This window comes from Lactuca virosa, chromosome 7 (genome assembly GCF_052849685.1).
Source record: "Lactuca virosa cultivar CGN04683 chromosome 7, Lactuca_virosa_CGN04683_v6, whole genome shotgun sequence".
Classification (NCBI taxonomy): Eukaryota; Viridiplantae; Streptophyta; class Magnoliopsida; order Asterales; family Asteraceae; genus Lactuca; species Lactuca virosa.
The window spans coordinates 26,565,355-26,580,704 of NC_136432.1; the positions used below are offsets into that span (position 1 = coordinate 26,565,355).

At 31.8% G+C, this 15,350-nt stretch overlaps 1 protein-coding gene across 1 annotated transcript; it reads left to right on the forward strand.

Annotated features, from left to right (window-relative positions):
- The first annotated feature begins 10,406 nt into the window (after positions 1 to 10,406).
- On the forward strand, positions 10,407 to 11,243 carry LOC145123552 (uncharacterized). The gene has a single exon (XM_079058759.1). It carries the CDS (start codon positions 10,521 to 10,523, stop codon positions 11,079 to 11,081), a length of 561 nt encoding a protein of 186 aa, XP_078914885.1. The 5' UTR covers positions 10,407 to 10,520; the 3' UTR covers positions 11,082 to 11,243.
- Positions 11,244 to 15,350: the final 4,107 nt, after the last annotated feature.

Here is a 15,350-nt window from a genome sequence, read left to right on the forward strand (position 1 = left end):
TCTATGTTCCTTAGTTCGTTTGCTCACTAGAAAGGCCACTCTAAGGGTAAAGTTTCCAACTTTACCCGTTCATAACTCTTCTTAAAGGGTTTAGACAAAACCCTAATTTCTTTAGGACATGAATCTTGTCCAAAAAGCCTTAACATCTCAAATCCACTCATGCAAACCTAGATCTAAGGTCTACCCATCAGATGATCACTGAAAGTCTCAAGCTTGCATCCATGCATGGCCCTTTTGGGCTCAAAAGGCCATTAATTCTTCATTATCACTTGCATGAGAACTCTAAGGGCATAAAGTTTGCACCTTTATGTCCTCATAGCCTCTCAAGGCACTAGATCTGGAAGGACAACTCATGGGTCAAACCTTACCCACAAGTTAGCAAATCTTGGACCAAAAACCCTCAAAAGAGGTCATAAATAGATATAAGAAGAGAATGATCAAGTTTGAGGCTTTATTACCAGACAATGCAGTGAATGAAGTGTAGCTCCTGGATCTACTCCTTCCCCTTTGAATCTTCTATCCTCTTCTCCTTCTACAAGCTTCAATATACACAACAACACTAAAAAATGGCAAGAACAAGCTCCAAATCACTCAAGATGGATTAGGGTTTCGATAATAGGGTTTGGAGATGATGGAGGCTGGGGTGGAGGCCAGATATGATGCTTAAATAGGGTGCAAACCCTAAAGATTAGGGTTTCCCCCTGATGGACCTACTCGTCGAGTCCAGGTTCGGACTCGTCAAGTAGGCCATATAAATCCCTCGACCAAGCTGGCATCTACTCGATGAGTTAGGGCTACCAACTCATCGAGTAGCTCTTACAAAATGAATACTTTAATAAATTAAATACGTACCCAGGACGGGGCGTTACATCTATGTTAGATAAAGCTTATAAACCCCAAAATATACTAATTACATATTTGTTGAATGCTCTAAAAGGTTGTTCAGATTATTATATACCAACCCACCAATATTAAGTTCTCTTATTACTCTGAAAGCTTAGTTATCAAAAAGTAAGCTTCTAATGACAAAGCAAGTGGGAGACACATGGAATTTGAAGCGGCTCAAGAACCATAGCCTGATGTAGCAGCAGTTGCACTAGTTTCAACAAGAAATTATTGAACATGAATAACGGCTATTCATAAACACAAATAATTTATATATGGTAGAAATCATCTATGACTTGATAAATGTGGAATCTCCCATTTAAGAGTTCTTTTTGGTGGTTTATGGTAAATCCATCAACTACCAAAATGCTACACTAGATCTTGAATTTGGTTAATGACTAATAGTCATGAACACTAAGATGTAATCCATGTATAGTAATCAAGTATGAGCATGATTAATCTTCCTCTCTATATCAAGTCTAGAAGGAGTAAGAGATTATTTTATAAATAATACATACATAGAGATCTATACACATTTAGCAGGACTTGTTATAAAAGGATTTTCTCATACTCATGTCATTGACTATGATCTTTATCATACTCATTTCATTGACTATGATCAAACCTTTTCACAAGTAGCTATGATTAGATCAACAAGGATATTATTTACCATAACTACATATTCTTATTTTGAGATATGGCAAATAAATTTCAATAAAAAATGTTTTTCTTAATAGACACCTACCTAAAGATATCTATATAGCTTAACCTGGAGGTTTTCTTAATCCAAGTTATCCTAACAAAATGTGTAAGCTTAAGATCCATTTATGGATATAAAGCAAACATCTCAATGTTGGAATCATCATTTTAATATGAAAACACAAGGTATGCTTTTATATAAAAACGAAGATATCATATGTGTTTACTAAGAAGTAGTGGGAGTGATAGTAATATTGTTATATTCCTAAACTTATATGAACAAGACATACTTACTCTTGAGAAACTACATTCTGACTATGCAAGACTATTTCGCCTTGACTCGGAAAGTGTTTCTAAGATGAAAGACTTAGGAAAGATAAGATACATTCTTGGAATGTAAAACCTACGAAGATAGATAAATATGAATGTAGCAGTTTCAAAATATTTTGCATATATGGGCAATATCTTGAAAGTGATCAAAATATAAGACTCCTTTGGAGGACTCTTGGCATTGCTACATGGAACCATTTTGAGCCTGCCTCAAAATGACCTAGCACATAGGTTCGAGCTAGATAAAATGATTTATATTCTATTTGCTTGGCAAATGAATTTATCATTTATGCCATATTATGTACAAAACGTGGTATATGATGTTATGAACATATCATAAGATACCAATTGGATACATGGGTAAGTCACCGAATGACTATGAGAACATTCTAAGAGTACTTAAGAAGAACTAAGAGAACGTACATGAGATAATCAGTTTAGAAGAAGATCTTTATGTAAAGAGCTACACAAGATTTTGACTTCAAAACAGATTTAGATAACTATGAATTAGAATTAGTTATGACTTCATTATGGAATGAAGTGTGAGTTTTGTTGGAATGAGGTCCAAGAAAAATATAATTGCACAGTCTACTACAAAATCAAAATACACTGCTACTTCTGAAGCTGTAATAAAATATGATTGGATAAATTAGTTCATTGAAAAACTAAGTTGAGTCCTTCCATTCAGGGATAACCTAGAAATCTTTTTTGACTTATAGAGTGTACTTAATCAAGCTGAGAAACTCTCTGTCACATCAAAACACCAATCATATTCTCCTATATATTTATCTATACTTAAAGTAAAGTCAAATAGGGAGATAATACTATTAACAAAATTCACACAAATTAAATTTAGTCAGACCCATTAATAAAGTCTTTCAAACTAAGTATGAATGTTCACACTTCAACTATAGGACTTTGTTATTCTAGAAATAGGATTTGATTTGGATTTAGTATTTGGATATTGGAACATTATAACAACAACTATTATATTGTTTACATATATCGAGACATGATCTTCATATTAATACTTGTTGTGTTCTATATTAACATGTTTAATCCATGAATAATCTAATTATTCTAAAAGTTCATAGTTGGTTATAATTATGAGAGAAATTATGAAGTACGACTAATATGAATTGGATTAGTTGACTCTCACAATCTGAAAGTAGGCAAGATATTGTAACCAATATTCATGGGTACTTGTCAGAGAACTGGTACTAGATACACCCGCCTCAATATTACCTCATAGATCGCTATTATGAGTGATAATTTATAAACGGTACTATCTTTGTATCCTTAATACATGAGATACATAGTGAGACTTAAATGTAGTGAGTGTTATGCTTTGATGTGGTCAAATGCTGATCCTTAACCAGACAACTATAAAATCCATTATCAAGTGTGGTGTGAACTATGCAAAAGGCTTGTATATGTAGTCAAGATGAGATTTGTTCCTCTTATTTGTTGAGAGATAGACATCTAACACGCGTTGCCCAAAGTAAAACACAAATTGAGATTGATTGCGATCCAAGTCTCATGTTCAACAGGATGTTTGTAACAAAGGGATAATTGATAAACTTACCTTATACATCAATTATAGCTTTGAGCTTTTGGGAATTTGATGTTGATGAATGTTATTCTTCGCCGTGTTTTATAGGGGGCAATGAAATGTTGCTAGATGTTCATCATTGTTTATATCAATCTATGATGAGTCTTGTGCAAGTGGGAAATTGAAAGATCTTTATGCCCAATAGTCATTATGGAATGATATTGCTAGTGACATATGATCCTATAGGGTCACACCTTATAGCAAGTTACTACTAATTGAATATTTATTAGAGTAATTTTTATTATTAATAAAAGAGAATAAAACTTGTTATATTCATAAGGTATGAATATATGTGTTATGTACAAATTAAATGGGCACTTTAAGTAACTATCTAGTTTGTACGTGTAACTATCTAGTTGGAATAATGGAACAGAAAATAAACTTAGTTTTGATTTTAATCTCAAAACCTTAAGTACGAAGAAGCAAGTAAGAGGTTGCTTGTTGTCTTTCATCTTACACTCTATACATGTCATAAGAAGACCATACCCTTTCATTTACTAGCCTTAACTTCAATACAAATTAGTGTGTATATAAAGAGATATTTGGCTAGTTTATTTGGTTTTTCTTTTGCTAAAAAATCCTTTAAAAAGGGCTGTCGTTTTGTGGTTATTAAGCCGTCCTTCCCCCTCTTCTTTATTGCAATTTGGTGCTAGATTTGAAGGTTCATAAGTTGCTTCTCCTTAAGGCTTATTTGGTATAAGTCATAATGGCTTAAGAAAAAAATTAATACAAGTGAAGACTAACATCTTTGGTGGTTGATTTTTGCTTGGTGAATACATTATAGAGAGCTTCTTCTTTCGAGTTTAATATCATTTTCATCAACTTCCTAATTGCCAAAAGGAACCAATGTATTCAAAGGTTGTAAAATCTTTCCTTCATATGGTTGTTTTAATCTTCACAAGCTTTGAAAAATGATCATTGGTGGGTAAAATGGTTTTATTTTGTTCAAATCTAAAATTGCTTCTGTTGCTAATCATGTCATTTTTGATACTATAATTAAACTATTTTAGAATAAAACCCAACACATGCATGGTTTAATCTTGGGAGTTTGGACAACTCTAAGAGCTTAGAATCATATTAGACTTCATATCTAACTTTGTGGTGGAGTTTATAGTGCATGTATGAGCTCTCTCTATTCCAAACTTGATGAAAGGTGCATTCTTGAATCTAGGGTTTTAGATCTTGGTTGTTTGGAGCCTTGGAATGGATAAAATTGGAAACTTTATCAATTAAGAAACTTGTGAGATCCAAATCTGAGAATTAGAGGCCTAGACTTAAGGGATTAAGTGGTTTTTAGAAGTTAAGATTGGCCACGACGCGATACGCATTCTAGGCCGCGACGTAGTGGTTGCTGAAGTTTGGTCATCGCCTGATTTCAGCCAAGCTGCTCTATTATTTTGTCCTTTTGTGACCACGACGCGATTAAGTGGTTTGGCCGCGACATGGTGATGTGTGTTGGTTGACCGTTGACTTTTGAACAGTTTGACTTTTGGTCAAATTTGTGTAGAATTGGGTATTATGTCTAAGGGCTAGTTTGGGTTTGGCATTAGGTAGCTTGCGTAAGCTGTTCAGTTTTTGAGGTTGCTGTTAAGTTCTGCTACTTAGCTCTGGTGAGTTTCCTTACTATACTATGTGTTACAATATATATACTTGCATAGTAGGTTGGAGAGGAGTAGTGATATGTTGGTTAGAGTATCGTTAGGATTGGTGATCGTTGTAGTGAATGTTGTAGGGGTTGTATGTATTCATGTAAGATAACATGAGAACTCTTGATCTAGACTTTATTACATATTCCTTGTTTGGTTTTGGATTTAGAGTAGGATCATCTGTTCGACTGTATATCCGGGGGGACCATCGTTACACTGAAGGCCATGTGCGGAACATCTTTATGCTGCAGGCGAGTGGGACAAACCATTCATGGACTTAAGGCCAATGTTTGTATGATTGCATGTATATTGTGGTGTATGGTATTTTAGGAAACTCACTAATATTTGACTTACAGTTATGGATTAATGTTTCAGGTACATTAGATGATTGTGGAGGGTGAAGGGGTGACTATACACACATCAATAACTTTCGTATTTTGTGATTCCACATTAATGACCATACTCTGATTTTTGGGATGTAAACTTTTGGAACAAATGATTTTATAATATTACTTTATGAAAATGGATCCTTTTACTTAAGATTAAAAACGAAAGTTTTTCCTTGAAAAAATGGGACGTTACATCACCCCGCGTAGTTAACCAAGATCAGTGGATAATTTATCGAAGTTACGCAGTTCGAGTAGATTTTAGGTATGGACTTATGCAGTACATGTAAATCCATGCCACCTATTTTGTTGGGTATTTTCTCCTTACACGTAGTCTGAGTGATGGTTTGCATTAAGTACTCAACCCCAATAACATTCTATCCCGTTCTCATCTTTGGCATAACTTTTACATAGGGATGAGCATAACCGGGTACCCGCCTATTTTAACTAGAATCGGAACCGCTCCCGGAACCGGCGGTTCTTAAGTTATTAGAACCGGAACCGGAACCGCCTACATCGGTTCCTAGAAAATTGAAACTGATCCCGGAACCGCCGGAACCGGTTCCGGTTCCGGGTACCCGGTTTCTTAAATATAAAATTTTTTATTTATAAATTATAGATTACATGGCATGTATATTAACGTTTACAAACATCCGAATTAGAAATGGTATGAAAATAAAACAATTATAAAAACTTGATCTTTTACATAACCACCTATTAAACTTTAGAAACACTTCTCACAATTAAAAAAAATCATAAAAAACAATTGCCATCAAGTGAAATTTAACAAGTAGAGATGACAAAAATGACAAATTACGAACAATAAACATAAAACAGCAACAGGAAAAACAACACATCAAAAACATCATAGCCTTGAATTGGATCCATTGATCTTATCAGCTCATCTGTCGAGAACGGTATACTGCATGGATATAACATAAGATTTAGTATGTGATTGTTAAGATTCCTGTAAAGGTATATAGAAGAACACCATCAGAAGTTAACTAAAATGGTAATCCATTCAAGATTTATCAATCATATACCGATATAAACCCTAAAAAATACTTGACTGTTTGTGTTAGTTAAATCAATTAAAACTAAACAGATATAACATAAGATTTAGTATGTGATTCGCAAATCTTTTTGTTGAGGTTACAATTTCTCATAGATTGGATCGATTCACCTGCCAACCAGTTTCATCATCATGCATTGGAGACTTGGATAATCAACCGTATGTTGATTCGGTAGAGCCTGCAGACATCAAACATATTTAATTTGCGATTAGGAGTGAATCAAGATTCAAAAATGGAAATTAACAAAAAAACAAAAAAATTAACAGATGGAAATCGAGATTTAACCTAAAGAATCGACTAATTAACAAAAAAATCGAAACTAACAGTCTAATAATCTAATCGAGATTCACAGATGGAGGTTGAATAACCTAAGAAATCGATAATCGAGATATCCAATTTCACAGTCAACATATACAATCATATTTTAGAGTTACGATTGAGAATCTGACCTTGAAGATGAGGGAGGCGATGAAGACGAGGGAGAGCGTAAGTACGGATGATCGGAGCGACGTGGTTACCTTGAAGTGTCGACTGACGTGCCGATTGAGAGACAGAGAGACGAGGGAGACGAGTGAATTTCAAGTCCTGGAACAGATTGAAGTGCCGACTGAAGCTTCGATTGAAGCTTTGATATTGCAGTGCAGACTGAAGCTTCGATTGAAGCTTGGATTGAATAGAACGATGACTGGAGTCCGGAGCGATTGAAGCTTCGATTAACTGAAGGATGGGTTTGAGAGGGGAGAGAGGAAAGTGACGAGAAGAGAAGACGACGTTTTTTTTGGAATGAAAATCTTAAACCCTAAAAACGAATCAGACTAAGGTAATCGGTATAAGTTCTTTACCCTAATTTTTTAAAACAAATGCACCAAAATATAAAAATTAAATATTTTTTTTATAAAAAGGCGGGTACCCTTCGGTACCGGTTCCGGGTAACCGCCGGTTCCGGGTACCCGGTATTGGAACCGGAACCGGCGGTTATCCAGCGGGTAGCGGTTTCGTAAAAATGAGAATTGGAACCGGAACCGCTTAAGGCGGTTCCTAGACTTTAGGAACCGGAACCGGAACCGCCTAAGGCAGTTCCAGTTCCAGAACCGGCAGTTCCGAGGCAGTTCCGGTTCCGAAAGCAGGTACCCGCTTCCGCTGCTCATCCCTACTTTTACATCTAAGGTCTAATTGGATTGATTATTTTTTTACTTCAACTTCCTCGTTGTCTTACCTATATATATATATATATATATATATATATATATATATATATATATATATATATATATAATATTTAAATTATACACCAATTATATGTTTTCATGGTATCTTCCATGTATTACCTTGTACACCTTGAATATTTCAAAAGTTACAAGTATATGTTATTCAAAAACTCATATCTTTAAGGTCTATAAGCTTTTCCATACTTTACACATCCTTAATTTGATGTTTCAAACCAATACTCCATTATCATAGCTTGTTTCCACATGTTTCTATCCATTTTTTGTTTTGTCCTACAATTTCACTAAATAACGATGTACTTTGGATTTTTACCCAATCATTCTCATGTATTCATGTTTCATTACCTTCTTAATACATGTTATGACATGTATAAACATATTTATTGTATTTTTAAACATATAAGGTATGATAAATGGAAATACCTTAATAAATATACTTTTGTCCCACTTGCATAATACCAATATATTTTGTTTCTTTTACCATTTCTTATGGAATTACATGTTCCTTTACACTCTCTTCATTCCAAAATATATTATGACATGATCAATCATATATTCTACAATAATTTCACATAGCTTAGCACCATTTATCAGTTTTATTTCTATTTTACTTGATTTTTTAATAATTGTTGCATATAACTAACTTTTATATATATATATATATATATATATATATATATATATATATATATATATATATATATATAAAAGTTTCTAATGTGCTTACTACATAATATGAATATATAAGTGAATCATATCATTTGTTTACATTCTTATACCTTAAATATATAAGGTTTCATTTTTGTCCCTCTTTGTATATAATAACATTATACTTTGTTTTTTTAACTAAATTCTTGTGTTATCTACTACTGTAATACATAATATAACTTTTATTTTAGCTTTAAATACTTTTCCAACTCATATATCCATGGTTCATAAGCACTTTCACATCTTTATCTTTTTTGTCCCTTAATTTTAGGATATAACAACATACTTTGCATGTTTTCCGATTTTCATAATCACCCATTTCTTTGTCTTTCCTAACTATGGCATATTATGACTTTTTAAACATAATTCTCATTTTCACTGGTGTTTAAAGCATATTTCACCATTGTTCACCGAATCGTCCTTAATTCATAAGTTTCAAGCGCTTTAACCTTTCAAAGATATCTCATGAAATTTCATCCTTATATTTGCTATTTACACAAGTGACGTTATAAATACATACCCTTTAATAAGATTTTGTTCTCGAAATCTCATTAAAATCTACTAATATAAATATCCCCCCCCCCCCCCCCCCTTTTTGAGCTATAATTAGGATCTCAATTGTGTTCTTTATTCTCGTACATTGTATTTACCTTACAAATAATGTATTTATTTCAAGAAAAAAAATAAGTGATTAAATTAAAGCCTTAGTTTTTTGAGGTTTTTTAACATGTGACATAAGAACAGAAATAAAAAACATTAATTATGAGAAACATTATTATATATATATTAAAGTTATGAAAGATTTTAACAAGTAAAATGACACTTTTTTTTTGTAAATTTTGGTCCTCCAACTTACAACATTGACCCTTCATCTTTATGCTTTTGTTCACAAACAACCCTTTCACTTTGGTTTGAATGTTTCATAACCCTCGCCTTTTATTACATATTATTAGTATTGAGTCTTTTGGCAGAAATGATCCCTCATCATTATTATTAGACAAAATTACACGATTGGTCCCTATGGTTTACCAGATTTAACATTCTCTTTTTGGTTTTAAGTTAATGTTTTATTTATTAGAATATACCCACCCAATACCATAAACCCACCCACCATCTGCCATCACCACCACCGCCAAAATTACATAAATGATCCATATGGTTTACCCATGGTGACAAATTCAGTCCCTACTACCTGAAAAGACCAAATTACCCTCATATTAACGGACAAAAAGCAACCAACATGCTACTTTACTTTACAAAACAATAGCTTCCGACCCGGCAATGCCGGAGAATCTTTTCTAGTTACTATTAATGTGACATATATTAATTATAATAATATGTTCTCATGAAATACATTAATTATGGAAAACAATCATCTTGTAATTAATAAATATCACATTTAGTTATGATAAATTTTTTTATAATTAATATTTAATATTTTTTATATGTGTGTTTAGTACACATGTTTAGAATTCTTTTTTTTTTTTTGGAACATTACAACTTTAAAATACAATTATTCAGTTTTTTTTGGAACTTTAAAACTTTAAAATACAATTAAATAAAATTAGCAACAATCCGACATGGACTGTTTTGAAAATATAACAGTTTTATAAGATTTGTGACCGAACTTTTATACCGTAGGTGATGGATGTATATACTTAATTCTTAATTGATGTTGTAAAATAAACAATTGAAATCTATTTAATATTTCAAAATTTTTGTAAATTAAACAATTGAACTTAATTGAAATCTATTTACTCTTTCAAAATTAATTCTGATTTAGATATCTTGAATAAAATGAACTAATACTTTGACTTAGATCGATATGGAAATAGGCATCTACCCTTCTAAATACTGAAAACCGCCAACTTAAAGAGCCTCAACCCTAGCAACCCCCACTTCACTCTTTTTCCGTCTCTCAAACCCTTCAAACCCCACTAAACCAGGCCACCACCATGAAGAAGCTCTACAGAAAAAGCACAGTCCACCCATCGCCGCCACTCATTTCGGACCACCTTGCTCTTTTGCCGGCAGCCATCTTCACTCTCACGGTGGCTCTCTCCCAAGAAGATAAAGAAGTCCTGGCTTACCTCGTTTCCTCTACTAATTTCTCCACGGCCAGAAAAACCACCACCGCCACCTGCAAATCCTCCTCCTCCACCGCCGACCACCCACCTCTCTTCAACTGCAGCTGTTTCCGGTGTTACATGAGTTACTGGGTACGGTGGGATTCATCACCTAATCGGCAACTCATCCACGAAATTATCGATGCTTTCGAAGATGGATTGGTTCGAAACAAGAGAGAGAAAAGCAAGAAAGATAGAAAAAAGAAATATAATAGTAGTAATAGTAGCAATGAAGAAACCACTACACCTGAGTCGACTGAGTTAACTCAGTCTCCGGAGCTGAGTCCGGTAACTTTAAACGAGTCGGAATCGGTGGGGGACTGTGAAGAAGGGTCTGTGAGGAAGCTGGTGAATTTTCTTGGAGAACGAATTTGGAGTGTTTGGACATGAGGGGTAAAACTGTCAATTTAGCCAAAGAAGGTTGGTTTAAGGTGTTCACTTTACCACTACTACTTTCTTGAAATTACTCATTGGTCCTTTTTAATTTTGGTCTGTAAAATATTACCCTTTTTTTTTTCAATCTGAAAAAGTGGTAGTTTATTTATTTATTTATATTTCATGTTTTATGCTCCATATTGTTAATTTGCTCATAAAATCTGTAATTCAAAATGAATAATCAATAAATTCCCACAAAGAAAACTATGATTTACAAAATTAGCAACCAAAAATTAGATTGTAATTTCAAATAGTATGGGAACATTTTAGAATTTTCAACAATGCACTTTGGAGCTACATTTACCCTTCTTTCAACTATCATGGCGTTTTAAAGATTATAATATAGTTGAAATAACGATTTATAAAGTTTCAGTGAATAATTACTATATAATAAAATCTCCTGTTATTTTTTGTTATGGGATTTTCTAATATGTGCCCTAAGGGCACATATAAGAAGCATTAATTATAAAAAATATTACCATAATTAAATTCGAAATACATTTATGGGATTTTCTAATATGTGCTGGCACATATAAGAAGTATTAATTATGAAAAATATTACCATAATTAAATTCAAAATATATTTATTATGGTAATTATTAATGCATTTCATATTTAATTATTGTAATATTCCTTATAATTAATGTATTTTATATTTAATTATAATAATATTTGTCATTAATTAATGCTTCTTATATGTGTCCTTAGGGCACATATTAAAAAATCCCTACATTTATTATGGAGATTATTAATGCACTTCACATTTAATTATGGTAATATTTTTTATAATTAATGTATTTTATAATTAATTATGGTAATATATATCATCAATTAATACTTCTTATATGTACCTTAGAGCACATATTAGCAAATCCTTTTTGTTATTTGGCTGTTAAAAATAAATTTGAATTCAAAGCTTGTTATTTTTAATGATGTATTTACTGGAATAGCGAGCGTTTTTTCGGGGGAAGCGATAATGTTGCTACATTAGGTACAATTTTTATCGCATGTCTTACATGTGTTGAAGCTTGGCCATTCATTCAAAAGGTTCTTGTACCCTTGGGATGCTCACTAGGAGAGTTGATTGGGACTTGCAATTTTTTATTTTGGTTTTTTTTTTCCAATATTTAAATTAAAAAAATACCAACAATCATTCATCACATATTCTCTACTTTTGACAAAAAAAAAAAAAAAAAACTCATTTAATTTGTAATCCAAAGTTTTTGTTTGGATGTAAGTTTTAGATATGATTTGATGTGGTATTAATATTTAGTATTTTGTAGGGCATCATTTCTGGATGTGCTGTTATTGCATTAAGTTATGATGATTAGATGGTTAGTCACTTAGTTGTGTTAGTATTATGGAAAATTTTGATTACAGGAAACTAATAAACAGAATGATAATTTAAGGATATTCACAGTTTGATTAATATCTGGTTTAACCACCATTCTTTTTCTTCTTAAAAAATCATCCATTACTTTAAAAAAATTTAATCACCGACCATTATTATATATGCTGTCGTTTTTTTTAATCTTAAAAAACCATCCATATTTACAAAAAAAAATCATTATGACTATTGTTCGTTTTTTTTATAAATATCTAGGACTTATTTTATATTAACAAAAACTGAATATATCAATTTTTATATTTTTTTTCTTCTAAAAACAATCATCTATATTAGTAAACTATTTTCTTTTTCAAAATTTGAGTTTGTTGACATTCACATGCGAATAAATATTTAGATTTTTATTTATTTATTTATTTATTTTTTATACCTATGTATCATACCACATAACATTGATGTCTGAAAAGTTAAATTCTTTTGGTTAAAAACATGTTTCAATATCTTGTGGCCTGTAATGATTTGGAATTTTACCCTATGCAAGTGTGAAAATTGGTTCCAACCAATTTCAAAAATATATTTTTTCCCTCATTTTTAGCACGATCTCCGACCCCTAAACATTATTAAATGGACAAATGGTTATATTTTTATGTTTTTCTCTATGATACATTCATATTGGTATAAAACTTGTCCAAAATGGATTTAAAATGAATAATAAAGTTTATGTTAAAGTAAGCTGTTAGGAAGAAGTTAACAATATAGTTAATATGTTTTTAGTTCATCCCACATGAGTATGAAAAGGTAGTAGTTTTCTAAGTACAAAGACTTTTAACATTGTAAGTCTTATAATACAAAAGGCTCTCTTTTGCTCGTTAGTTAGGTTCATTGAACTTATGTGCGTCTTGCAGACACGAATGCACCGCCAGTTGACTAGAAAAGTTTAGAGACATTTTTGTAATTTTTTTTCGTAACAGAAAATTAATTAAGATCTCAGTTACTAAACCTACATTTAATTCAAATTTCAATTTTGATTTGTGTTTGTACTCTGTCCGTTACACATTTATGTGTGGCTTGACAGTCACGATTCTGACTATATAAATACCGCCCTTCGAGACCAAATTAGACACACTAAATGAAACATTCTCTTGCACTTTTTCAAATTTGCATCTAATTCTTTTTGTTACAGCCAAGGTAAATTCCGACCTAGTGAGGGTTTTGAAGATCTAGAAGAATCGCTTTATGTTGTTGTATAATGGGAAAATATCCAGTAACGAATGAATTTGTTTTAAAGACATTGTGTTAAATACATGCCTGAGCGACACTTTTTTTTTGTTGTTCTTTCGTGCATTCCCATTATACATTGCTAACAAGTAGGATCAATGCTCTACATACCAACTCCTTCATTTATGTAAATACTTCTATTGTTAGTATGCACATTGGACATTTTATGACATAATCTTCAATCACCATGTGATTTAAAATGTAATTACTAAGCCAAAATTCACATGTAGAGAATTTATCGTATAATTTATCATTTGAAAAGTTTTAATAATAGCTTCAAATACCTATATGTTTGTTTATTTATAAATAACAAAAATTATTAATTTTGATGTATTCTGTTTTTTTATAAAAAAACATAAGCCCTAAAAAACAAAAGAAAAAAAAAAGTAAAAAATAAGAATGGTCGCGATTATTATTATTGTTATTGTTATTATTATTATTATTTGTAGATATGAGTGATTTTTTAGAATAAAAGAAACCTGCAAAATTAGCAAAACTGACAATAACAAATATTTGTGAGTGCGATGATTTTTTTTGAAATATCAACAGTTATTTAGAAAAAAATATGATGGTTAAGCATAATATTATTGGTCAAATTACAATGGCTTTTATGTGATCATATTGACCAAAATATAATTTGAAACCACATGTTTCAGTGGTATCAAAATTTATATTATTATTCATGGGTTTCACTTAAGAACGTCATATGTACAGTGTATAAGACTAGAGAAAAAATGTTAACCAGATTTTTAATTAACAAAGAGAATTCTAAATTAAAACAAAGGGGCATCTAAAGATAATTCTAAATTCTAAATAACTATTTCTGACAACGTTATCCCTGGTGCTTTGGAGCATATTCATAGAGGTCAGAATTTGGGTCAAGTGAAATTGCTTGATGCAATTTTAAAATTTACCCTATTCCTATGTCGTTGCTCCTGTAGTCGCCCTTATATTGATCATGTTACTATCGGTTTGGTGGGTGTTGAAGATTGTTATAGTTTTCTGGATTGAAACTGTTCCCCTCACCTGATTTTAATCGTTTGTTCTCGTTTTAGTGATTTATGTATTAGTTGGGTTTGCATTTTCGCTTTTATCTCTTAATTATGTAATTTAGTCTACTTGCCGTTCAAAAAAAAAAAAAAAAAAAAACAATTGGGCATCTGTTTAAAAAAAACAAAAAAAAAAACAAACAAAGGGGCATCCACTTTACCTAGACAAATTGCGTAAATCCCTATAACTTTTGACATGCGACTTGGAAACCCAAGTATTTGTGTATTGGACATATTTTTAGTATTTGGACTAAATTGCCCTTGGACTTCAAAATACTAGGGCTCTTCTCTTTGTAATAATGGAGGTGACACCGGTAACGAGGCGACCAAAAGCAAAGAGAGAGTGAAGGACCGAAGGTTATGGTTTTATAAGATTATCCCCTTTGAGCATCTTTTCGTACGGTTTCAGTCCATTGACTTTATAATATTGCTATTTATCAAGGTTATAATGTTTTTTAAGATATTGATATGGATATCTTAATAATCGAATAGGTATTACATATTAACCACATAAGTTCAAAAATTGCAAAATAATTGTGGTATTCAAAATTT

Excerpts from the sequence above, each read along its gene's own strand:
- LOC145123552 (XM_079058759.1), top strand. The coding sequence starts at position 10,521 with ATGAAGAAGCTCTACAGAAAAAGCACAGTCCACCCATCGCCGCCACTC.